This window comes from Mustela erminea, chromosome 10 (assembly GCF_009829155.1).
Source record: "Mustela erminea isolate mMusErm1 chromosome 10, mMusErm1.Pri, whole genome shotgun sequence".
Classification (NCBI taxonomy): Eukaryota; Metazoa; Chordata; class Mammalia; order Carnivora; family Mustelidae; genus Mustela; species Mustela erminea.
Genome location: NC_045623.1, coordinates 96,276,849 through 96,302,368, shown reverse-complemented (window position 1 = coordinate 96,302,368; position 25,520 = coordinate 96,276,849). Strand labels below are relative to the sequence as shown.

The window sequence follows — 25,520 nt, the reverse complement described above, 5'->3', positions numbered from 1 at the left end:
GTAGCTCAGAGTATCATTTTACTCCCATCCAAGATAACTGGGTCAGTGTAGTTGTTTCCACGCTACATAATCCTTACAAGAAGAACAAGAACTGAAATGTAAAACCATCGTGGGGAAGCTGCAGGACACCACTGCAAGTCCTGCCCAAGCTGGCTTCTGTGTGAAGAAAGCCCTCCGCATAAAGAAGTCAGGGCTAGACTCCTAGTTGTCAGGAGAGGGCGGAGCCCTCAACTTCCACTCACTGGGTTGTGCGGGATGTGAAAACAGGCGACCGCCGCCTAGAAACACCACTCCCTGTACTCGAGCTTCTCGCCAGAGAAATGCAGCATACACAGTTGCCTAACTCAAGCTTATGTCAACAAATGATATTCAAGGAAGATTTATAGAAGACCACCGAGTTGCACACGTTCCTTTAGATCTGCAACTGTACCCCCAGCCACGTGTGGCTAGTCCAAGTGGAGACGTGGTTTTAGTGTAAACTACCCACTAGACTCTAAAAGCAGTGCAAAAAAAATTTACAGAAAGGAAGATTTTTCAGGGAACCTAAGTGGCTCAGTTAAGCGTCTGCCTTCGGCTCAAGTCATGATCCTAGGGTCCTAGGATCGAGTCCTGCCTCAGGCTCCTTATTCGGCAAGGAAGCCTACTTCTCCCTCTGCCTCTGCTCCTGCTCATGTGCTCTCTTTCTCATTCACTCTCTCAAATAAATAAATAAAATCCTTTAAAAAGAAAAGGCAACACTTTTTTTTTTTTTAATTTTATTTATTTGAAAGAGATAGATCATAAGTAGGCAGAGAGGCAGGCAGAGAGAGAGGGAAGCAGGTTCCCCGCTTAGCAGAGAGCCTGATGCGGGGCTCGATCCCAGGACCCTGAGATCATGACCTGAGCTGAAGGTAGTGGCTTAACCAACTGAGCCACCCAGGCGCCCCCAAAAAAGGGAATCTTTCTCATTAATTTTTCATATTAACTCCCTTAAAATGGTATTTTTTTAATATGCCAAATATATTTCTCTTTGCTCTTTATAATGGGGTTAATAGAAAATTAAAAATTACACATGTGGCTTGTGGTGGAAATTTCGTCTGGAGCAAAATTAAACAACAGAGAGTTATATAATAATGCTGACATTCAGATACTTTGCAAAACTGCTTTAACTAAAATGTTCAATGTTATGCCCTTGACTTATGTGCAAGTATATCAGGAGGGAAATCTCATGCGATATTTGCTATCAAACCAATTGTAGGTTAAGTTCACTGGGGCTACTACCCCTTACGCAGCAAAGCTGGCCCTTAATGAAGAGTTTTTTTATGCCACAAAAAATATGGTCGTGTGATTTTTGTGACTTTTTTTTTTTTTTAAGATTTTATTTATTTATTTAACAGGCAGAGCTCACAAGTAGGCAGAGAGGCTCCCCGCAGAGCAGAAAGCTCGATGTGGGGCTTGATCCTAGGACCCCGGGATCATGAACCAAGCCAAAGGCAGAGGCTTAACCCACCGAGCTACCCAGGAGCCCCTATTTTTGTGACTATTCTTAATTTTGCTATAAGCTCTTGGGACGCTTTCAGTCGAAGAGAAGACCCTCACTTAGCAATAACACGAGACACATCAAGAATCTCATGCACCAGGGGCATCTGGGTGGCTCAGCTGCTTAAGTGTCCAACTCTTTTGATTCTGGCTCAGGTAATGACCCCAGGGTCATGAGATGGAGTCCCGAATCAGGCTCCATGCTCAGCCAGGTAGTCTGCTTAAGATTCTCCACCCCCCGACTTCTGTCCCTCCCGCTGCTCACGTGCATGCACGCACTCTCTAAAATAATTAAATCTTAAAAAATAAAAAAGACATTTTCTGCATCCTTGACTTGCTTTTACTATTACATCTTTATTTTCCTATGGCCTCAATTTTTTTTTTTATTCTACTTACCATATGCATTTTTAAGTGTCACCGTAAATTCTTCATGGAATAAGGTAGGGTAAAAACAATGGATACATAAACAGAAGTTTCCAGGACCTTGGTCCACATGAGCAATCCCTCCTAAGGCTATACCTCCCTTTCCCCCAGCCCCACCACATGCACACACAAGCCTAAACCCAGACCTCACATTACCCATTGGAGTGTTGCTGCGAGGGGAGGAGGGCAAGGTCACGTGTCTCCGCTTGTTCCTGGGCCTTAGGACTCGAATTAGGGCTTGTTTACAAGAGAAGCTCACAGCAGGATCCTGATGTTAAAAACAAACAAAAACATGCTTACGTTTTACATTTGTAATTCATGAAATAGTCTATTAAGGACTTTCTTTTCTGGCCAATCACTGACACACATGTGAAGTATCTCTCTACCTACCCTCACCTGCAACTGTGCTGACCAAGTTCAGTATTAATCCCACTTCCTGATGTGGCATAGGTAAGACCCTTCCCCCATGTCCCCGAATCTCAGTTCCTGGTAAGAGGAAGGTCATTTGCTACTGAGGTCACACCGGTTCTCCACAAATGGATTCTGGCTTTTCATCGGATAGCAGATTCATCTCAAGCACTGGGCTAAAGTCAGTACTTCTAACGCTCCGCCTCTATGACACCGTCCCTGGAAATGCATCTTGATGATGTTCATTCACAGGCTCATTTAAGTAACATTAAGTAGCACTAACACCACAGCAACCACCAGTACATTCCCTTGGGATTTAGCACCGAACAAGAAAAACAAAACCCATCTCCATTTCAAACCCTTCCCTTGCATGGAATGAATGAGATCATAAAGCTTTTATCAACACTTAAAAACTTTCTTCACACAACCTTCTACTGTATTTCATTAATTTGACAAACTTGTTTAAAAGAAAAATTTCTAGACACTCCCAGACCAGTACGAAATCATCTGGGATGAATGATACATACAGGACACAGCAGCATCTGCATGTAGATCTTGGCTGCTGTATTAATACAGTCCAGTTCACAAGTACAGTAGCCGTGAACGATGTCTACCAGGGCATTGACGGTAGCTTCGATATGAGTCAGGCCTACAGGGGAGGAAAACATGGTAGGAAACGTCCAGCTACTTGAGAATCTAAAATAAAGGTGAGTGCCAGTTCTGATCCCCACATAAAGGTCAGACTAACAAAAAAATGAAAGGTGCACACACAGCACACACGTACAGATTGTAGGCTGTCAGCATTATTTGTCACTTGCTATATTAACACCTCCTCATCTCCGAAACGATCTCAAAAGCCCTTGCAGGTATCCTGCTTCACAGAAATAAGTAACTCTCTACTCTTGGAAATCAAAAGACAGGGCAGGAAAGTGTGAAGAGGTGAGCAGATTGTACTTGTTCCCCACAATCCCCAAACCTTAGGTGATGATAAACTCGGCTTCTGACCTTTTAGGTTGACTGCCCAAGCAACCTCAAACACAAATGGGCACCAGGGCTCGCTCTACTTTCCTAGACTGCTCTTCGGACCCTTACCTTTCCACTTAAGCTTTGGACAGTGAGAAGTCAGATGCCAAACACAGGAGTAGCTGGGAAATAAAACATTCTCAAGGTGATGCTTCACTCTCACCTTCTGAAGTGGCTTTGCCCAAGCTTTCAAAACACTTTTAAAACATTTATAACTACCACTGAGGACACACAGGAACATAAAAATTCCTCTTTATGTGAAATATTCAACCCCACAGGAGGAGCTACAGTACCAGAAAATCCCACTTCTCTGCCACACTGCTATAACTCCTGTGTCTAAAAGAATGCACTGATCTTCCGTTAATTCTGGAAGAGACAGATGATGAAGCAAAAGGATAAGGGTTCAGCCTGTTCGAAGACAGAACTCAGACTGGGCTTCAACGACCCCTTTAAATATGGTACCTGGCAGGCAGGCAGGTGCCAAGAAGGCATTCTTGGGTTTGGATGCATGGAGTTTCCAGAAGTGGTTCACCAGCTGGGTGATGAAACTACAGCAGTCTCCTTCCAGCTGCTTCTGAGGTTCTCTCCCCTCATCCACTCCTTCTAATAGAACAGGAGAAAGAAAATGATTAACGATGGTAAATCGGACATGGAATTTAATTTGTTTTAAGGTTAACTCAGGTCAATGAAGCTTGCCTGGGGAGGGAGTTTCAAGTGGGGCCCCAATCAATATGCCAACTATCCCTAGACTCCAGCAGGCACATCTAGGAAAAAAACAGTCTGGGAAAGGAATATCACAGAAAACATTGTATGTTAGAATTAAGTAGAAAGGGGAGCATTCAGGATCTTTACAGCAGACTCAGGGATTTCAGGTCCAACTGCTCAACTTCTAAAAACTAGGGGAACAGCTGAGATTTTTCTGACATAATTCCTGGATAAGAACATCAGGAGGAGGAACCATACGACGACAGCAAATGGGAGTATGCAAGTAACAGAACTGTAAAGGCATCAATAAGCTCTATGTGATAACGCAAAACAAGTCAGGTACCCAGCCAACATGAGGAGAGACAAGGAAACACAATCAAGCACTCAAAAGCCCACAGCAATGTTAATAAAACACTGGCCAAAGAATAGCATGAAAGCAAGATTTGACCCTATTTTTTTAAAGCAACCGGGCCAAAGCTTAGCTTTGCCCTGAAGATCCCAAAGAGATAGGTAGTTCAGAGACAGATTATATCCGACATGCAGAGCACTAAATAAACTCAAGATTTTCCAAGGGGTAAGCAGTGGGAAAAGTATTTGCTTAAATGGTAAAATCTAAATGTCAAAAGCCCTACAAGGTACAAAGACAAGAGTAAAACCCATCTCACAGCATGCAGTCGGGCCGAGGCCAGAAACAACAAGAAGAGGAGGAGAAGGTATAGAAGATGCATCAAGCAGATTTCAGGACCACGACCATGTAGGCCAAGTTCACCTGTTTCCATTGGGGGCAGCTTGGACTCCGTAAAGTGGACAAGGTTGTTAGGGCGCATGATGGCAATGGAGCGAGCTGTGATCACCAGCCTCTGGAAGACCTCAGGGTCCAAATCCTTGCCTTCTTTGCTGGATGTGTTGAGACACTGCACAGCTTTGCTCAGCAAGGCCTGATCCTATAAGAAAGGACCGCAGGGGATGAACCAAAAGCAAGGGCTGGGTAGAGTTAATACCTAAAACAAAGAGGAAAGGACAGCTGGCAGGTCATCAGGATGGCCACCTCCTCTCAGGAGAACAGGTTAGTTACCGCCAACTACCTGGAACAAGTCTTCAAAGCAGTCCAGTACAGGTAAACTTCTTAAATCATGAAACATTAAAGGCACAAAATTCGAAAGTCATTAAGTACTGAAGTACAATGGGAAAATGTGGAACCGCCTGATTCTCTAGAATTGTAACATCCCAGATGATTCTGCTAGAGCAGAAGAGCCATTTCTCTGCAAGTTCCAAGGACTCTGTTTCTAAACCTGCCATCCCTCAAGAGGTTCAGCAGGTTAAACTTGCATATCGCAAGCCTCTGGGCTGGAGGCACAAAAGCTCACCGAGGCGCCTGGGCTGCTGGCTTCTTCCTCAAGGAACTGAAACAGTCACCTTTCCCATCTATGGCAACTGGCCCAGCGTACTGCCCTCAGCCCCCACTCTCAGTATAAGTGAGATCCAACCCCCTCCCCCGACCCCAGATCTCCCCCCTCAGAATCTCTCCAACAAACATTCAGCAATTTCCTCACAAATGAGGACACCTAAGCGAGAGCTGTGCCACAGCTGGAGGAGGGACCTCAGTGATTCCCCTGCCCTTGCTCTTTTCCAGAGAAACCAGTCTCACTTAGATCTTGTGGCTCCTACTAGTGACAAAAAAAATCAATGCAAACCAGCGGCCCATTAGTTGGCTTGTCCCCAGTTTTGAGGGGGAGCTGTTCATTTCTCAGGAGAGACTTTAGAGAGTGTGGGTATCTCATCTCAATGACTTCACTGTGTCCTCCTCGCTTTCCATATGAAAAGCCAGGTGGCCTGATTCCCTGTCAGTACCAAAACTTCCAAACCTTGCCCTGCTACAGACGGCATCCAGGGAGGGAACGATTACCTTGTGGCTGTGATAGGCCGAGCGGCTGGTGTGCAAGCTGGCCAGAAGGCTCTTTGACTGCTGCTGAACGCTGGCAGGTGCTGGCAGGGACAGCAGCAGAGTGGCCAGCTCCTGAGCTGCATTCTTGTTTCTCTCCTGATGCAGAAGACAGCAGGGTTAATGCTGACCCCACCAAATCCATGCAGAACTCACTGTGTACACGCTGCCCTTCCCCCTTCCTCTCTTCTAGACCACAAGGGCTAGATTATGCCCCATGAACTGCTAAGAGCAAAATGAAAAATTTCAGAAATTACAATCCTCCCACAAGACAAGAGCAGGAACTGAGTCCAAGCCCACGACTCCTGGAAACACTGTTCTTTTTGCCAGCACTCATCCTAGTCCATGAAACACTCTCACAATGGATCCCCCAAAAGTAGGACAGAGGCCTTAAGCTATATACTTCTATGGAGCTTTCTTGCAAATCAAGATCATGCTATAAACACTCTTCAGCTGCAAGGCCTCGGGCCTCTGACAACTGCACTGACTTCCTGCCTCTTTGGAAAGCTCCCATGCGCTTTGAAAAAGTCACTTGCCTTCTCGATGATTGGGCCAACAGCAAAGCAGCTTTCCAGGGCTTCTAAAGAACTCACAACCAGCCTAGGGAGACAGAAAAGCTGGATTGAGTACAACCACCACCCCTCTCTCTGGTTGTGCTTTAGCCTGTGCGAACTATAGTCAGGGGGACCTTGGGGATAGCTAATGAATGCCAAATACAGAATCAAAGCACAATAAGACCTGCCACAGGCACCATGCATATCGTTTCCTTGTGTTACAGGCCAGAAGAAACCTGGCTCCCACTTGGAGATCAACCTAAGGCCATGTTCATAATCCGTAACTGAAAGACAGGGCTTTTCTTCCTCAAAGCGGATAAGTGTGCTTCCTTCTGCTGCCTGTGGCAGGGATCACTGAGAGGGGCTTAACAGTCTTGATGCAATGGGACCCAAAGCTCAGGTGCCCACAGATCAGGAGGCAAAAGGATACTCAAAGGGAAAGGTTAAAACCATCTGCTTATACTGGGAAAGTACACATTATATTTTACGTATATCTCCAAGAAAATGCATAAAGGCACTTCCCGGAAGTCCGTTAAGTATGGGGAGAAAACAAACTGTTGCCAACTGCCAACATTCACAGGGCACAACAAAGCATCTTTAGAAAACTGAGCCACTATCTCCTGGGAAAGGAACTGGAAACCCCGCTGTTAAAGGGCACCTAGCAACATGCTCCTCAGGGCTTACTCCTGGGAGTTTACTGTGCCATGGTGAGAAGACCAGCATCCTGAGGTTGCCGAGGCTCCGGGCACAAAGGGAACGGTATGGAGAAGGCAGCTGGAGAGAAAAGGGTCAAGGGGTAGCTGAGAGCAACCAAGAGCAAGGGAAGAGGGGCCTGAGGCATAAAACGAAGTTGGGCAGAACAAGCTCTCCGCTGACTTGTCAGATGCTAGGATTTTCCCATCATCCCACTGCCCACACCCACCTCCTTCTCACCCACTGTGGAGAGGGAGTGGAGGGACGGGGTATGGAAGAGAGAGCTAGCAGGTTCTGGAGCGGCTACCACCAAGTGTGCACGTACAACCCTCCACACACTCCACTCTTACACAGGATAGCTTTGCAGCCATGCAAGGACCACAACAGAAAGAAGCAGGAAGACTCTTCCACAGAAGCAGAATCAACGCGAAGCCACACCATTGGTTACATTGCTCTCTGACACACACTCACCCGTGCAGAGAAAAGAAAGAGGGCATACTAACCGGTCCAGCTTGGTTAGGGACTCAGTTTCAGAACTTGGGGGAGAAGCAAAGGAAAAAAAAAAGGAAAAAAATGTGAAGCTCAGAGAAACCTAGAAACACATCCTAAGCAAACAATGTAAGAACAGGGGAGGGGGGTAAAAAAGAAACAGAGAGAGAGAGAGAGAGAAGGGAGGGGGCAGTCTGACGGTAGGAGGCAGTGATTTCAAGCCAGGCTACTCTTCCGACTTAGGATGTAAGAAACTCAGCGTCTTACATCATGAGTCGCCTCATCTATCACGGCAAACCAGCAGCCGCCTAGCACAAAGAAGCCAAGCGCAATGCTTCAGAAGGCCACTGGGGGGAGCCCGGGGAGGCTCTGAACTCTGCTGTAGGTGCTGCAGCCAGCATCTGGCCAGCAGTGCCATCACCACCTAAGTGGCCGCTGCAAAGAGAAGATGATGACATCAGAAGGAACAGAAGACTCTCCCCTCTAATTTCAGCAAGACTGGACCCAAATCTCTAGCGGTGACTTAAGCATCTTCTACTCCACAACCTCTGGCTCCTCCAAAGGGTGCCTAAGCATTAAGAGAAAGCACAGACACCCCAGGCCGACTAGGATCCCATGGCTCTCAGCACACCGCCAGGCTCTGTGCTCACAAAGGAGACAGGGTGTTGGGCTGCTGGGGGACGACCTGAAACTCACAGGCTACACTAGGGGTAGTTGCGAGAGGCTACTCTCTCAGAACAGGCTGTGCCAGGAGAGGGGTTACGTAAAGGCGAGGACAAGGGCTGACCCCTGCCAGCACGGGTACCTCTCCAGGACAGTTCCACTGGTGGTGGCAGGGGCTGCGGAGTCACTGTCTCCAGTGCCATTGCTCTGGTTCAAGTTGGAAGGGCAGATGTTGCTGACAGAGGCAGAAGGGAACTCCTCCGGGGGCTCGTCAGGCCAGCCAAACTGCTCCTTGGTCTTGCCGTAAATTTTCACAGCATCAATCATGGTGACGCCAGCCGGATCCACCGAGGCCCCAACTGCAACAAGTGAGAGGAGCTCTAGGAAGCACATCCCCTACAGGGCCAAAGTGAGCGCCTCCAAAACAGAGACCAGACCAAGAGGGCAAAGTAGCAAATCCCACCAATTTTCATCAGGGAGGAACCTTGTCTCCTGTGACTCAAACAGCACTTGAACCCTGAGGAGACATTGACTATATGTGAACAGTCCCACTGACCAAAGGCCTAGGAAGTCCAGCTCTCAGAAGAGCCCCTTGTGCCTGGGTAGCTCAGTGGGTTAAGCCTCTGCCTTCAGCTCAGGTCATGGTCTCAGGGTCCTGGGACCAAGCCCTGCATTGGGCTCTCTGCTTGGCAGGGAGCCTGCTTCCCACCCCACCCACCCCCTCGCCTACTTGTGATCTCTTTCTCTTTCTCTCTCTCTCTCTCTCTCTCTCCCTCTGTGTCAAATAAATAAATAAATAATCTTAAAAAAAAAAAAGAGCCCCTTAGCATCACAGCAAAACTCTTCCAGTGCTGTCGGGGCACTGCATCCCCCAGCTTCCACTCCCCAGAGAGCTCTAAGCTTGGTTCAAAACACAAATCTTCATCCTAACAGCAGCTATTTCTAGGAGCAAGAGCATCAGACAGGCAGTCAGTAAATGGCAGAGGAAGACGCCAGGCTATTGACAGGCTCAGGGAGTTGTTCTCCGAGGGTTTAAAGTATCCGACAGTTCACCAAGCCCAGGCGCTACTACACATCCCTCTCGAGGCACGTGAGCAAGGCCCTCATCTGTGCTTTAAGAACACCTGCTGCTTTCATGCACAGCCCTTGCCTCCTCTCTGCCCACCCACGTAGGCAGCCAGGCCGGCAAAGCTGAGCCAGGCCCACCAAAGCAGACGCAGAGGCAGGGTTTGCCCTGTCTTCACCCCTCCCGTTCTTCAGCACGCCCCTCCCCTGGCCATCTCCAGGGAAGTTCAGACGTTGAGGACGGCAGAGACCACTGAGCAGCAGAGAGCAGAGGACTCCCAGAATACCAGACAGCCATGGAGAAATGAGAAGGGGAGGCCATGCCAGGGGGTGGCGACTCACTGAAGAGGTTCAGTTTTTTGTCGGCCTGCAGGGCTTCCTCTCTGGTGAAGGGGAAGTCAAACCAGCGGGAGCGACTCAAGTTGAGCTGCATGGTCCTGCCGAAAATCTCAATGTACGACGGAGCCCGTTCAATGGCCTGGGTCCCGATCTGGATCCGCATGCCTGTCATCACCATAGTGCTGTTGTTGTTGCTGATCTCGATGGTGAAGCCACCGGGCTAGAGGGAGACAGGCACAAGTCAGACAACAAGTTCTTTAGGGTAAACCTGTAACCCTTCGTCTGCTGGCGCCAAAGTGTGTGACCCCAGGCAAGTCCATTACCCTCCTAACTTCTTGGTAAGGATTTCCTTACTTCCAAAGATGGAGGGGGAAAGGCAGGGAGTGGGACAGTCTCCAGTTTCAAGCTACTTTCTCTCCATCACTAACCACCTCCTGCTGCTAATACTCGATCAGGAGTCCTTCCGTGCAGAAGCTGAGAATAGCCATTTATTCCAGGGACCACTTAGGAAGAACGCAAGGGTTAGTGACTCTAAGTATCTATTTCACACCTGCGTTCTAAGAGGACAGGTGTTTTCCAGCCACACCGTCCAGAAGTCCTTCTACCCAGGCACAGCCCCCACACAGCGCAGTCCTCACCTTGGTGTTGGCCACGTACATGCCGGTGGAGTTCAGCCGGTGCTTTATCTGCTGCGCATTGTACACCTGCAGGAGATCATTCCCACCAAACTCCACATCCGTCAGCTGCTGGTTGTGCTCAAAGAAGTCGATGGGGAATGTCACCTGGCTAGATGTGCGGGTTGCTGTGGGGAACAGGACCAGTAGACACAGAGCATCAGTAAGTGCGGCACTCCCACCTCTGCACCCACCCCTCAGGGAAAGCCCCTCCCAGACTGATGCCACACTCCTAACCTCTACCAGGTTAGGACACTCTAACCTCTTCCAGAGGACCAGGATGTGAACGTCTGCATCAGTGTGATGCCTGCACGTCACCATCCCTAACCACACCCCACCCCAGTAGGACAAAGAACTCAGGTGTGGTATTGAGTACAGTTAGTAACAACAGGCTCCCTCCTGACTGGTTGATTGAAAATAAACAACTCAGGGGCGCCTGGGTGGCACCAACGGTTAAGTGTCTCCCTTCAGCTCAGGTCATGATCCCGGGGTCCTGGAATAGAGCCCCAGGGCAGGCTCCTTGCTTAGCGGGGAGTCTGCTCTTCCCTCTCTTGCTCATGCTCTCTCCCTCTAATAAATAATTTTAAATCTTTTAAATAAATAAATAAATAAACAATAGAAACTATTCCTTTACAGGAGAATGAGCTGCATTGTCATCTCAAACATGGACTCTAAAATTTCAGGGGCACCTGCATGGCTCAGTTCGTTCGTTAAGCAACTGCCTTCGGCTGAGGTCATGATCCCAGGGTCCTGGAATCGAATCCCACATCAGGCTCTCTGCTCAGTGGGAGTCTGCTTCTCCCTCTGCAGCTCCCCCTACTTGTGTTCTCTCTCTCTCTCTCCAACAAACAAATAAATAAATAAAGTATAAAACAAACTTCAGTCACGGGACGACCCCTGCAAAGGTCTCTGCTTAGCCTCCATCACTCATTCCTGAATTCAGGTCTCCACACCCTGAAGCGTCCTCTATCAGACAGGAGCAAGATTCCCAGCTCAGAGATCTATGACAGGTTCTTCACTACTCAGTGGGAAACTGACGAGTGAAAGCAATCTATCCTCCACTGGTTCATTCTCACACTTCACATCAGGCAAGCTGCGTTCCCCAAACCCAGAGAAAAATCTCTCTCACAAGATGCATGAGATCATTCTTTCCTGGGCACCACAGAACTGCAGATCTCAAGTGGAGAGCGAATGAGCGCTTGTCATTTGTACGACAAGTCTCTAAAAGCCACAAGAACACTGCTGGCCTCAGGAAACATGACACTGCTTTGGGGAAATCAGCTAGCATGTATCTCTACCTTTACGAAACAGGCAAGTGGGAGAGTCACCACTTCTTTTTTTTTTAAGATTTTATTTATTAAATCTTAAATTAAATTTAAGATTTTATTTATTTATTTGACAAAGATTGCAAGTAGGCAGAGAGGCAGGCAGAGAGAGGGGGAAGCAGGCTCCCTGATGAGCAGAGAGCCCGATGTGGGGCTCGATCCCAGGACCCCGAGATCATGACCTGAGCTGAAGGCAGAGGCTTAACCCACTGAGCCACCCAGGCACCCCGAGTCACTTCTTCACACTTACCTCCATCTGTTCCATGTCTCGACTAGAAGACTGCCATCGCACCCCCCCACCAGTCTTTGCAGGAGGGCACTTACTGACGGTTGCTGTCTTGCGCTTCCGAACAGGCTTCATTATGCTGATGACACTGCTGGGCTGCAGGGACGGCTGGAGCCAGTAGGAGGTATTCTCCACGTTGGCCATGTAAATGCGCAGGCTGCCATCCTCACACAGGAGGATCATCGTGGTCCGCTGCTGCTCATTGCAGGCCGTGTGCCGAATGGCAACCATGTCTTGGATCTGACAGAGGGGACAAAGGAGGGTGTTAGTTCCCATAACTAGAGATCAGAACCTATAGAAAGAGGCAGAGAAGCAACTGGTTCCACAGTCATTTAGGGGGTGCAGAAGAGTGACAGGGAGAAAACGGGCGAAAGTTCTTTCATAAGCCTCTTCTAACGAAAGGGTCAGGGAAGGGACAAAATATACAAATACAGAAATACAGAATTAGACCAGGTTCACAGCCAAGTGGTGGGATCTCTGGCACGGACCTTTGCTTTCGCAGGCAGAGTCTTAATCTCTTGGATAAGAAAAGTGTCTGGTTTCACCATCACTACCAGTGGCACACCTGTAGTTTGCTGGACACAACACACCAGGCCAGGGTGGTTCATCACCTCGGACCACTGGCAAAGGGCAGGAGACGTCTTACTGCCACCATTGGAACTGCAGACAAGAAAACTGGCCACAGTCAGGGTGTCAATCACCAGCTAGTCATCCTCTTCTCGACTTAAAGGCCATACCTACCAAACACCTGACTCCCAGAGCAATGTATGTGCCCAGGGACTTTAATCACCCACGAGTCTCAGCTTTATTCTGAGCCATGCATACACTCACACCCGCCCCTCCCCTCCCTGTTCCCACGGCAGGAGTCCTGGTTTAGAAATCTCCCCTGCTGGCTCCCACTGTCTGAGGGAAGAGGTGGCCCAATGTGCCTAGAGGTCATCTACTGCATGGAGCTGGCTGAGGCGCGTGACCTCTGGGCCCATCAAGCATCTGCAGGCACACCAAGTTCTGTGTGAACGGCACCCCATTTGATTTCATCTCCAACGAGGTAATCTTTCACAACACAGAGGCCAGAGAAACAATGCCTACAGCACTTTTAAGGCTCTTCAGTGGCAGATAGGAGAGACAGGAAGAAAGACTAAGCTGCTTCTCCCTAGCTCCCTAAAATAACACTCAGCACCTCAAATACACCTCTACTATCCGGACACCGATGCAAGCCTCTGTCTGCGCCCCCCCACCCCCGACCACGCCCTCACTGCTGACACCATGCTGTGTTCTGATCAACTATCCCAGCAGGGAAACTTAAAGGGCACTTTGGCTGCATCAGTGTCTAAGAGCAACTACAATTTCCCTCTCCAAACTCAGTTATCACCCTCAAGTGAGGTATGCTGCCTTGACTAGAGATGCTTCTCATGAGTGACAGCAGTCCCCAGACTACCTCTTACAGCTTGGGGTCTACACGGTGGAGGACAAAACCATGCAGACAGTCAACCTGCCAACACTGGGTGCCTCTTGCCTTCAAAAGGGAGAGGCCTGCTGGGGCAAAGCTTCACCAGATTCCTAACAGACACCAGTGCTGGGCCAGAGGAGCCTCCTGCTGAACGCAGGCACCGTGGGAGCTCAGCCTGAAGCGCGCCTTCCCACCTTTTGATGTTGATGGAGAAAAGCTGCAACACTTCCAGAGTTGTCCTGCTAACGGTGGCTGCAAACGATTTGCCTTGACAATAGCTGAAGAACAACATCTGCAGCACGTGGGAGTAGTAGACGGACACACCGCCACCGGCCACCTGGCTGTTACTGTCCTGTTGGGGCAAAGACACAACACTTGCATTAACCTCACCTGCTGCCTCCAGGACCAGCACTCAGTTTTGCAGCTTATTAGTTTTAAATCATGACTGTGGCTCTCATAATCTAAGCCATGTGGGCAAATCTTAGAAAAAGCATGAGAGTCAAGAAACTTCACAGTGAATCAGTTTGGTCCTAAAGGACAAGAGTTTCTACTAATAGAGGACAAGTCAGAGACTGACGAAAAATGAAAAACAATGGAGGAGCTACCAAGCTAATCCATCAGGAAGAGGAGGAGAAGCGACACCTGCCCGAACCTTCAGGTCCTCGTGGTTGATTTCCAGCACATTAGTGACGTAGAAGGGCCCCTGCTGGGCACTGCTGGCCTCTTCCATGAGCTGGGTGTAGATGTAACCAGCTGAAGACATTATAACAATGATGTTCTTTCCCTCCTCATTGAAGAGGAAGGTAACATCTCTTATCTTTGAGCTTGGCAGAAGAAAGTAGAAGGTCGGGCTCAAGGCATCAACAGACAGGTCGTAAATCTGCAGGACAGAAGGAAAGGAGATCTAGTTCAGTCGCACCCCCAAATCACCCTGGCGAATCCGAAGACCTGCCATCGGTGAGTAAGGGATATCAATTCTCGCTCCAACAAGTGTCTGCAAGTATCAGGCACAGAGCATACAAAGATGAGTATCTTTTTACTTTCCCTCAAGGAATGACTAGGAGAGAGAAAGGCATCTACATCTTCTGTGACAAGACCCATGCGCTTGGTAAAGCAATGTCATACTGCCTACACCCAGAAAGCTCTAGCCCACACCCTGAGAGAAGCTAGTACATAATAATAATAATAACCAGCCACTCTGGATTTAAAAACAAAACAATTCTAGAACCACAACACCCAAGAGCAGTAACTGTACCTTGACAAAGTCCGCAGTGACAATGGCTAACTCGGTCTGTGACCCGGGTAACCACACAGCCTTGATGATGAAGTTGCCCGTCGCCAACTGTGGGTGCAGCACCAAGTGATCCGAAACAGAGCCGGAGCTACTGAAGGTCAACACGTGGCAGTCCTGGACAGGGTTTAAGGAACAGACTAGTTAAAAGGCGGCGGGAAGTACATGAACCCATTTCAGCTCTCTCAAGTCTTCCCTCACATTCCCTGCCTCCGGGTATTATTCACACTGTCCAGTAATGCACTCGGCTTCCAAGAACACACAAAAATCATTTCCAATAGAAGAAAGATCTGCAAGAGCTGGGAGAAATCCAGAGTAAAAATCCTTTTATATTCCAAAGACTTTTAGATTTTCATCTTAACAATGAGTTAAAAAGCGGCACTGAATGAATGAATGAGTTAAAAACAGTGAGTTAAAAAGCGGCACTGAAAACAGGGGAGAGGAGAAGAGGGTCCACGGCGTGGAGGACTCAAATCTGCATCAGGTTCTTACCTTCAGCCCGCACACAGCCAGGTAGTCCTCCTTGCAGGGGTTCCCAGTGAGGCTCAACACAGTAAACGGGACGGGGGCAGAAGCCAGGCGGGTCAAAGTCAACTTCCTTTTGCTGGAATCTGCTTGCTTCAAGAGCGCAGAGAGCTGCAGAACGGTGATCTGCAAGGGGACAACCGCCAGTTTATTCCAACCCCCATCCTCTTAGAGAACGCAGAGCCTGACAAAAGCTCCTTCCCTGCGACCCTAGTCCACAGCTAAGTCTCTTAGGAAAACCCTCTCTCCAGGTGGAGAGAGATGGAATGCCTTTCACTTCCTCCATCAGGTGCCCACAAAAGAGAGGAGTAATGAAACCAGCTCTTTATACACAGTTCATGAAAACAATTACCCAGTCCCTATGTACTATTGTCCTTTCTAGTTTTCCATACAACTTTTTGTTGTACAGATTGCTAACAGATACCAGCGCTGGGCCACAGCAGCACTGCTGTATTGTTTTTTTTTTAAGTATTTTTGTTTTGTTTTGTTTTTGTTTTACTTTGCAGTATTTTAGAGGGATCTTACAGACTTATCAGATTTCTAGTTTGTTTTTCACTTAAGATAAACTTAAACAACTTCACTAGTACTAGAGAAGCCAGAATACAGAAAAATGTTAAGACACCTGCCACCCTTCCGACTTTTACTGACTGGCTCTCTAAAACGACATAAGCTTCCCTGTGTCCGCAGCAGGCTGGGAGGGCAGGAAAGAACTAAATAAGAATCACTGTGAATTCCCATGAAGACTCTCATCTCTTGGCGTGTGCCCTCCCCTCCAGCATAATCAAACCATGCCACGCCTGGGAGCCGTGCTGTCGTCGGTAATCACTAGTCACAAGCCCTTTCTCAAGGGCCTGAAGGATAGGTTTTGAGTAAGAAACTACTCATCACAAACAGCAACTGTTCTAGTCACATTGCTTCTAAGTTTAATCAACCAACTCAGAGTTGGAGTAGAAAAGCTCATTGAGCTCTGTCCTGTAAGGCATTCTTGGAACCCAAAACACTTTTTCCCAGGGGGCCAGTCTGAGCATAGTCCTCTGTTTTGTTAGCACTTAAGATAAACATGACCTAAAATGAGTAGGAAAGAACTGGAAACCCACCTTCCCTTTCTCATGGCTAACAGCCAAATGCTGGCGGCGCCCATGCGGAGAGGAGAGCACACACATGGCCACGCGCCTGAGCACGTGGGCGCTGATAAGCTGTCGAATAGTCTGGCCCTGGTCTCCACTGTAATTCATCCGAACATTCTCAAAGGCGCCTTCCTGGGAGCCTAAGGTGGGAACCTGGCAAAGAAGGAAGCAGAGAATAGGCAGGAGTAAACCAAAGAGAGCCAGTGGATTCATCCACTATTTATGGATAGACAACTGTGCAGACCAAGATGCTGCACGATGCCATCATTCGAAAAGTAACAGGTTCCAGTCTCTAATCCAGGGACAGTCAGGTAAGCCCCTCAAAGCAATTTTGTCAATCTGATAAAAACAACGTAGTGAATGTTTCACAAAGCTAAATTTAATTAATACAAAGTACTGGCTTCTTAAAATGCTAAAACACCCTTTTTGGAAGTCGAATGATGGAGGTAACAGATAGGAATGTTTTTCTTTTTTTTTTTTTTTTATTATTATTATTTTTTTTAATATTTTATTTATTTATTTGTCAGAGAGAGAGAGTGAGACCAAGCACAGGCAGACAGAGTGGAAGGCAGAGGCAGAGGGAGAAACAGGCTCCCTGCGGAGCAAGGAGCCCGATGTGGGACTCGATCCCAGGACGCTGGGATCATGACCTGAGCCGAAGGCAGCTGCTTAACCAACTGAGCCACCCAGGCGTCCCAGGAATGTTTTTCACTGACCCGACCTGGCAAAACCGAGTCGACAACTTTATGAATCACCAACACCATCCCAACACTTACTTGCTTCATCTTTAATAGCTCGAGGTCTAAAAGCCACTACTATAAAACTGGGACTCATTTTCACTACAATACCAGAGTATCTGTGTGCACATACATGTGTGTATTTCTGAGGGAATACTTTTCCCTTAGAAACAGTCTCCTTGGGGCACCTGGGTGGCTCAGTGGGTTAAAGCCTCTGCCTTCAGCTCAGGTCATGCTCTCAGGGTCCTGGGATCGAGCCCTGAATCAGGCTCTCTGCTCAGCAGGGAGCCTGCTTCCCTACCCCCCGCCCCCCACCTGCCTGTCTGCGTACTTGTGATCTCTGTCAAATAAATAAATTAAATTAAAATCTTTTTAAAAAAACAGGCTCCTTGTGAGATCTAGTCCTATACCTCATTCATTTGTACACTTCCCTTTCAGAAGCACAGACACTTTACATGGTTTCTACTATTTTACACTGTTGCTAAACAGGATAGGCAATACACACCAGAACTCCTATTCTTGGTGCTGAGCAATAGGTTTTAAAGTAGATACTGACTTACAACTTCTAAATCATTTCTTCTTTTCTTTTTTTTAAAGATTTTATTTATTTGAGAGACAGAGAGAGAGATCACAAGTAGGCAGAGGCAAGTGGGGGGGGGGGGGCGGAGGGAGCAGGCTCCCTGCTGAGCAGAGAGCCCGATGTGGGGCTCAATCCCAGGACCCTGAGATCATGACCTGAGCCAAAGGCAGAGGATTAACCCACTGAGCCACCCAGGTGCCCCTTCTAAGTCATTTCTTATTAAAGAACTAAAGACAGTTGCCCGAAGGGCTATAAGCAGAAGACAACAAACATGATTTCTGCAAGCCACTGAAACCTTAGGTCTCCTACTTTATATAATGAAAAAAACGTCTCACTAGTATAACTGTCCCCAGATGTTGTTCTTCACATCTTGGGGGTTCGTATATCCTTATGAAATGAAAAGTGGACTTACTCACTGAGTTGGCCCAAATGAGCTCTTGTGTCTTCTGAAGACACACCTCGCATGTGGCTCTCCAGCTGGCTAGCTAGGGAATGGCCATCCTCAGGATATTCCCCAGATGATCCAGTACACCGCGCCATCTCAGCTAATGTGCTGTTCCTGCCACACTCACCATCAGCTGGTCAGTCATCTCAACCACCTTGTCCACTGTGTGCAGCTCCCGGAGGGCTTGCTGAGCCCGGCTGCTGCTCCCCACAGCTGAAGCCTGCTGAAAGTTGGTCTGAATGGCATCCATGAGGAAATTGAGCATGTCTAACACGAGAGGAGCGAAGGAGAAATTGGCCTGAGAAAAATCCAAATACACAAGTGGGGAAAAAAAAAAAAAAGAAAAGAAAAAAATAATGGATCATACTCATCATAATACATCTTGCCAATAACACCCTTCAGAATCTAGAAACCCATTTGGGCACTTCCAATTTAATATTCGAGCCACCTCTTCGCTCAGTAATACTGGATTCGTGCTACTAACTCTAGAGCAATCTTTCTAAACCAGGAGTCCCATGTTGACACCCTAATGCTAGAACACATTCCTCACACAGAATTAGCTGAATTCTCTCCTGTGCATCTAGAATTACTCTAGTTACGCGCCATCTTGAAAAAACTGCAGAAACAATCATGTAAATCACTTTCTGTATTCTGTGCTTTAGATGAGGAACCCTGGCCAAGAAAGGAGATCTGGGGTATTACACAGCTAAAACACACCCTCCCACAAACCCCCCCAGGGCTCCTCAGTCCCAAATCCCTCCCTATGAGGCAAGAGCTTACAACACACCCTATCAGATCCATCCCGTGAAAATGAGTAAACTCAGAAAGGAGAAAACAACTCTCAGACCCACCAGGGGCACTGCAAGGAGAACCCTGCACATGGCTTGCTCGGGAACCTACCAACCCGGCTCCGCACTCCCCGCAGTGTCCCCGGCACCACCAGAACCCTCACCTGGTTCTGCAGCTCCTCTCGGCAGCCCTCCACTGTGCGGCACAAGCTGCTCTTCTTGGGCTTCTCCTCATCAGCAACCTTCCCATCGCTGATGGTGACTTTAGCCTTGTCCGCTGGAGAAGTGCTGGTGTGGCGCACCAGACTCTCGGACACCCTGGGTTCACTCTGAAAGGCTGACTCCTTCATGGTGGAGCTCATGCCACTGCTGGGAGTTCGCTTCACCAGCGCCTAGAGACAGAAAATGTCAGAAACCTAAAGCTTGAACCACAGATTAAACACTGCCTAAGATCTTGGTGGGAAATCCAGACCTGGAGGAGAAATTGGCCAACGATTGAAATGATATCCAAACACCTGAATTCTAAGCTTCATGTATACCTCTAGTAACAAAAATACTTCACCACTCACAGCCACAGTTCTTAATTACAACATGTGAAACTGTGGCAGGTCTTAAAAGAAAACTGCAAGATGCTTTTTTTTTTTAAACTACAAGATTTTTAAAGACCTTGCAAGTTCTAACATTCCAAGCAAAGTGCTTATTAGGCCATGATCAGTGACAGACCCAGAACTTACTCCTAGACCCAGGCCACCATGGTGATATGGCAGTTTCCTAGTTTGGCTTCAGCATTCCCGTGTCACTAACAAGTCACCCCTCCTAACCCAGCAAATGTTCCAAACTCTCACCAAACAGCTGCCATCTTCCTTGGCTCCACAGTCACAGAAGAAGGAGCCATATTTGGCGTAGGAAATCTCATGATCCTTGTGGCACACCTTAGCACAAACTGTGCACACACCTACCCCATCTACCATTTTACAGGTGTGACAGTGGTACCTACAAAGAATAAGAATGAGCAAATGAGCCCAGCAGTGCCAACGGCCCAAGACCCAACAATACTCAACTGAAAGAAAGAACTTCACTTACCAATGCTGATTCATGAATTCTTTCTGAGTGATTGTGAAAGTGCAGAGTTTATTGCAAAGAGAATCTTCATCCTTCAAAGATAGTAAGTCTTTTTAATCAGAAATAAATCCTTCTACACAACCACCCCCAAAAATACACCCTAGAGAATAAACAGTCGATTCATAAATGACCAATAAAACTTACTCCTGGAAATAATCTGCATCTATAAACGTGCTAAAATTCTAGATGAGAGATTAAGGTTTTACGATTAGAAAAAAAAATAAATCTGGGGTGCCCGGGTGGCTCAGTCGATTGAACATCTGACTCTCGGTTTTGGCTCAGGTCATGATCTCAGAATCGTGTGGTTGAGCCCAGCATCCAGATCCGTGCTCAGCAGGAGTCTGCTTGGGATTCTCGCTCTCTCCCTCTACCCCTCCCCCTGCTCACACATGCTCGCCCTCCCTCTCCCTAATAAATAAATCTTTTTAAAAAATAAATAAATGAGATCTTACACTTTCTCTGTAAAGGAACCCAGACCACTGACATGAAGAAATCATCCCTAAGTCTCCATTTAGGATACAAAAACTGAGTAACTGCAGAGGAAGTGACTCTGGATGGAAGATGCCATGTGCTTATTAAACAGTCCCTTCCCTTAGAGATCAGATCCCTACAGCTTGCTCTGCAGACCTGTAAAATCAGTCTGCCATTAGTTACGCAAGCAGGGAGAAAGCAAACAGGAGTGGGAGAGTTTTGAAGCTCACAGGAGCTAGAAAAGAGGGCTAACGGCTTGTTAGCATGAGCTCTGTCACTACCAGTCAGCCGTTAATAACCCAGCACGGCTGCCTAGATGGTGACGTGGTACTTACTGAATCCTCAGCCTGGGAGTCTTCCTCTTCCACTGCCAACTCCTCCACCCAGTCTGAGTCCACCTCAATGGCCCGCTCCTCTCCATCCACCGAGAGGTGACTTGGGCCTTGACCATTACTCTGGCTCAGGGCATTGGTGACATCAGCCAAGTAAGACATAATGTGGCAGGTGCACTCCAGGACGACCACATGCTGGAAGAGAAGACCACCATCACAAACCAAGAAACTTCAATTCTCTATATTTGATTACTGTATACTATGTTTTCTCAAACTCTTCCCAATAAAGCTCAAGATCAGGGAGACATGGTATAAAAGCAGACCAAAAAACAGGCTTTAATTATCTATTTCCTCAGCTCTGAACACTGTGACCGCATGTAGCCAGTCAACACACTGTACTGAATTAATGTGATCCATTCATTCTTAAGCAGGAAGACAACTCTCTACAAAATGTCTTAATAGGAGGTAAAATTGAAATAAGAAAAACAAAGTAAAAAGAAAAAAAGGAAAAACAAAATAAAACTGGAGGTGAAAATTATTCAAAAAAAGACAACCGGTACAGAATGGGAGTTGCCAGAGACAGGAGTAGGGGTGGGTGGAGAACGGATGAAGGACATTCATAAGACAGACTCTCCCAGTTATGAAATAAACAGTCACAGGGATATAATGCACATACAGGGAGGACCATACTTAACAATATACTGTACTGCATATCTGTGAAGTAAGAGAGTAGATCTTAGAAGTTCTCATTATAAGAAAAAAACATTTCGAGCTATGTATGGAGAGAGATGTTAACTAGCCTTATCATGACGATCACTTCACAACCTACACAAACATCGAATCATTATGCTGTACACCTGAAAATAATATAGCACTGCATATCAAGGACACCGAAATTTTAAAAAGTCTAGATTAAAAGTATGAATGGGCTCTCATTAGCTTTTTACCTACAAATAACATTTTTTTAACCATTAGTGAAAGACATTTACATTACTGGGTTTTAAATTAATGTAGTAAGGGAGGAACAGCTTCAGAAATCAAGCAAAAAGTTTTCCAACAAACCACAGCCAGTAGCTCATGTTTGCCTAAAATTCCAGCAGCCTGGCATCAAGGCCTCAGATTTCTAAGTCCCTTCCCTCTGCAATCTGACAATTCAGAGCGGAGAGGTGAAAAGACTAGCAAGGAAGGAAGGAGACACGAATGGTACAGGGCTGGGTCTCAGAGGCCACTTAGCTGCTCTTAGCCACCTATGTCAAGTTCATGGTGGGGCAAGGTGGGAGAAAAGAATGCCTGTACGCATGATTTCTGTCAGTTTAAAACCTTCCTCGCAGCAGTGACCTGAACTTTCAGGTAAATTAAACGATTCTAGTAAGTGGACTAGAGCTGAGAACGCAGTCAGTGACCTACTCAGATCACACAGTTCCGATGCAGGAGGAGGGAACGATTTTCTACAGCATACCAATGTCTAAAAAATAGTAAGAATTCACTAGGCTTTAAGAAGGATTCAGTGGATGTTTTGCTTACCCTGTTATTTCCCCCCGTCACTCCTCATGATCCAGCAGAGGCCCGAGGAGGGCAGGCAGTTCACGGTACACACACTCGCAAGGCTTTGAAATTGTAGGCAGGCTGGCCAGGGCCAGAAGCCAGTCAAAAGAAGAGCCTTCTACATGACCACAAAGAAAAATCATCACTCCCTAACTGCTGTCAACGCTGCACTTCGCTTACCTTTCCATGCATTACATTGGCATTCAGTTTTTCCACCACATTCTTCTGTGATAGGTATTTCTTGCTGTCCCAAAGGAAAAAGAAGGAGGGGCAGAAGAGGCACAAAAATCACCCAAGGAACTAAACAAAAGGAAGCAGTTTCATGAATCCTGCATCAATTTGTGACACTGGGATGCAAAGGTATTCTTAGAAAACACCAAGGTGTGGGGTGCTCTGATCTTAGGTGTGGTGGGGCACTCTGGTCTTATCACTGACACTTGATACAATTTTCCTTAGACTTCTCCAAGGAATAATGAAGAGGAATCCCTACTAAGAATGTAGACTGAGTCTCAAATGAACACTTACAAACTACTTCCTCAATCCCCAATGAAAAGGTAGAGACGGGACACCTGGGTGGCTCAGTGGGTTAAGCCTCTACCTTCGGTTTGGGTCATGATCTCAGGGTCCTGGGATCGAGCCCCGCATTACCAGGGAGCCTGCTTCTCCCCCTCCTCCCTTCTGCCTGCTTCTGTGCCTACTTGTGATCTCTGTCAAACAAATAAATAAAATCTTTAAAAAAAAAAAAAAAACAGGTAGATACTTAAGTTCTTTGATACTCACTCCAACCTACAAATAACTTGCAATTCGTTATCCCCCTTTTTTCTAAGAGCAATGCTGCACCTATAGATGGGCCCCTCCAATTTCATCATCTTACCATCTACTCAGCCAGTCCACAGCAGCATTGTGAAGCTGAAGATGGCCAGCACCTTGACCTGCACTGGCCAGGGTGGCCATCACCACCATGAGTTCAGGGAAACCAGTCCCATCACCATTGGCCAACATCTCTGTCGCCATGGGGATCAGGGTGCCTAGAAGCACAGCACACACACCTTCCCCAACTTGGCTGGTAGACAAGAAACCGCAGATTAGTAAGTAAACAACAGGAATCTGACTATACTTCTAAATTTATAAAAGAAAGAGATGTTGAAAATTAAACATTCAACACATGACACTCCCCATCCCCTTCCTCCCCACTCCACATATATGCACCCAGTTTTGGACTTCAGCTATGAGAGCACAGAACAGTCACCCATCTGACAACTAACAGGCCCAGTCACTGCAGAAGTTTTTCCACAGGAGAAATTAAGGAGCTCTACTAGATTCCTTCGTCGACTGCAGGGAGCTCCTGAATTGCTCAAAACGCTAAAGACCAATGCCTGAAGGGAAGAATGCAGCAAATGCTCCCAACATTCACCTGGGGCCCTTAGGGACTTATGACCCAAATGCATTCGTTCTACCTGTTTTCCCGAACAATGTACGTAGTCAACAGCTGCAACAGCTGCCGGTTCTCCTGAATCACATCCAGCTGGTCAGAGTCTTTGGGGGGCGACGCAGTCATGCGGGTGAGCCAGGCCTGGAGGCGCACTGGCTCCACACAAGCCAGCTGCGCCAGAGAGCCACAGAGATGCAGAAGGCTCGGGTTAGGGCTCTTCTCAGCTAGGGACAGACCGAGAGGCTACGGTCAGTGAAGGAGGGTGAGGGACAGGAGGGAAGGTGCCGACTGGGAGCCAGGAAAGGGTGAAGGAAAGGCTTTGAGCAAGTTTTCAACTTCCTTCCCAACTTCCTTGCAGGGATTCTCTGCACTTGTTACTCGGTAGTTATACTTGGGCAGAAGATATGCACAGTATTAGCTGGACATCAAAGTTCCCATAAGAAGATTACTAAAAGCTGTCACTCACTCAGCTGGAAGAGTTTGGTGAAGAATTTCAGAACTCGGTTACAGAATTTAGCAGAGAGGTTCTCATTGGCTGTCGCCATCATGATCTGCACGAGTTCTCCACTGGGAGGCAGAAGGGGGAAAAGGGGGAGAATCACATTAAGCCTCATAAAAAAGACATCCGCTTCTATTTCTTCACGATGTCATCTCCCCTAGGGGAACTGCTCACTGGTCAGTCAACGACCGTAGTTTTTCACGAAGTCAACTCCTCATCATGACGTAACCCCTTCAACCTGAAGAATGAGCAATTAATCTAAGTCCTCCCCACAGTACAAATACCTAAAGCAGGCTTCAAGTGTTCCCTGAGGAAAAAAATACCTAAGATATTCAAAAAATGTTCACCGAGTAAAACAAAATACAGCTCACCTCTCAGAGAAAAATTCCTCCATAGCTTTACGAGCCTGGCTGCTTTCCAGTTGCTTTTCCAAATACTGGAGACATTCCTCCAAGATGGATTCATCTAGTCCACTGAGGATTAAAAAGAAAAATTAACTACCAGAAATAAGGTCTGTTTCAGTGTCTTCCTAATACTGATTTTTAAAAAATCCAAACTTTATGACTGAACTTCAAGAGCAACAGTCCCTTTTTTTTTTTTTTTTTTAAAAAAAAAAAGCTTAGTGTAAGGGATGTCTGGGTGGCTCAGTCAGTTAAACGTCTGCCTTCGGCTCAGGTCATGATCCCAGGGTCCTGGAATCGACCCCCACACCAGGTTCCCTGCTCAGCGGGGAGCCTCCTTCTCCCTCACCCTCTACATGCTGCTCCCCCTGCTTGTGTTCTCCCTCCTCTCTGTCAAATAAGTAAAGAAAATCTCTTTTAAAAAAATTTCAAAGCTTAGCATTAAGCCTGGCTACACAGGAGCTCAGTATATCTAACACATTAAACTATAACAAAACAAAAAAGTTCCTAAAATCTTAAAGAATGTAGTCAACAGCTTAGAGTTCAAAGAATCATTGCTACTGTTTCAAATTATAGAAAAAAAAAGAAAGAAAGAAAAAGAAGTAGAGAGAGAAAAGAAGAAGGAAGGGAGGGGTGTACATTAGTCCAGTTCTCAGTGGGACGAAGCT

The 25,520-nt window shown here is 47.1% G+C and overlaps 1 protein-coding gene across 8 annotated transcripts in view; it reads right to left on the bottom strand.

Annotated features, from left to right (window-relative positions):
- UBR4 (ubiquitin protein ligase E3 component n-recognin 4) overlaps positions 1-25,520 on the bottom strand; it is a 136,859-nt gene that overhangs the window by 65,362 nt on the left and 45,977 nt on the right. For 3 of the 8 annotated variants that reach the window (XM_032302693.1, XM_032302695.1, XM_032302699.1), the window contains exons 30-57: positions 24,823-24,924; positions 24,419-24,519; positions 23,978-24,176; positions 23,395-23,583; positions 22,701-22,764; positions 20,979-21,170; positions 20,134-20,204; positions 19,896-20,043; positions 19,215-19,442; positions 18,390-18,560; positions 16,471-16,653; positions 15,341-15,499; positions 14,813-14,965; positions 14,210-14,437; positions 13,752-13,909; positions 12,596-12,767; positions 12,146-12,347; positions 10,461-10,624; positions 9,826-10,042; positions 8,561-8,777; positions 7,770-7,802; positions 6,556-6,619; positions 5,984-6,118; positions 4,847-5,021; positions 4,069-4,152; positions 3,835-3,975; positions 2,877-2,998; positions 2,098-2,209 (exon numbers count right to left, since the gene is read on the bottom strand). In XM_032302693.1, coding sequence (XP_032158584.1) covers positions 2,098-2,209; positions 2,877-2,998; positions 3,835-3,975; positions 4,069-4,152; positions 4,847-5,021; positions 5,984-6,118; positions 6,556-6,619; positions 7,770-7,802; positions 8,561-8,777; positions 9,826-10,042; positions 10,461-10,624; positions 12,146-12,347; positions 12,596-12,767; positions 13,752-13,909; positions 14,210-14,437; positions 14,813-14,965; positions 15,341-15,499; positions 16,471-16,653; positions 18,390-18,560; positions 19,215-19,442; positions 19,896-20,043; positions 20,134-20,204; positions 20,979-21,170; positions 22,701-22,764; positions 23,395-23,583; positions 23,978-24,176; positions 24,419-24,519; positions 24,823-24,924 — 4,184 coding nt within the window. The remainder of the gene's footprint in view (positions 1-2,097; positions 2,210-2,876; positions 2,999-3,834; positions 3,976-4,068; positions 4,153-4,846; positions 5,022-5,983; positions 6,119-6,555; positions 6,620-7,769; positions 7,803-8,560; positions 8,778-9,825; positions 10,043-10,460; positions 10,625-12,145; positions 12,348-12,595; positions 12,768-13,751; positions 13,910-14,209; positions 14,438-14,812; positions 14,966-15,340; positions 15,500-16,470; positions 16,654-18,389; positions 18,561-19,214; positions 19,443-19,895; positions 20,044-20,133; positions 20,205-20,978; positions 21,171-22,700; positions 22,765-23,394; positions 23,584-23,977; positions 24,177-24,418; positions 24,520-24,822; positions 24,925-25,520) is intronic. The other 5 variants (XM_032302694.1, XM_032302697.1, XM_032302698.1 and 2 more) reach the window with 5 other exon arrangements.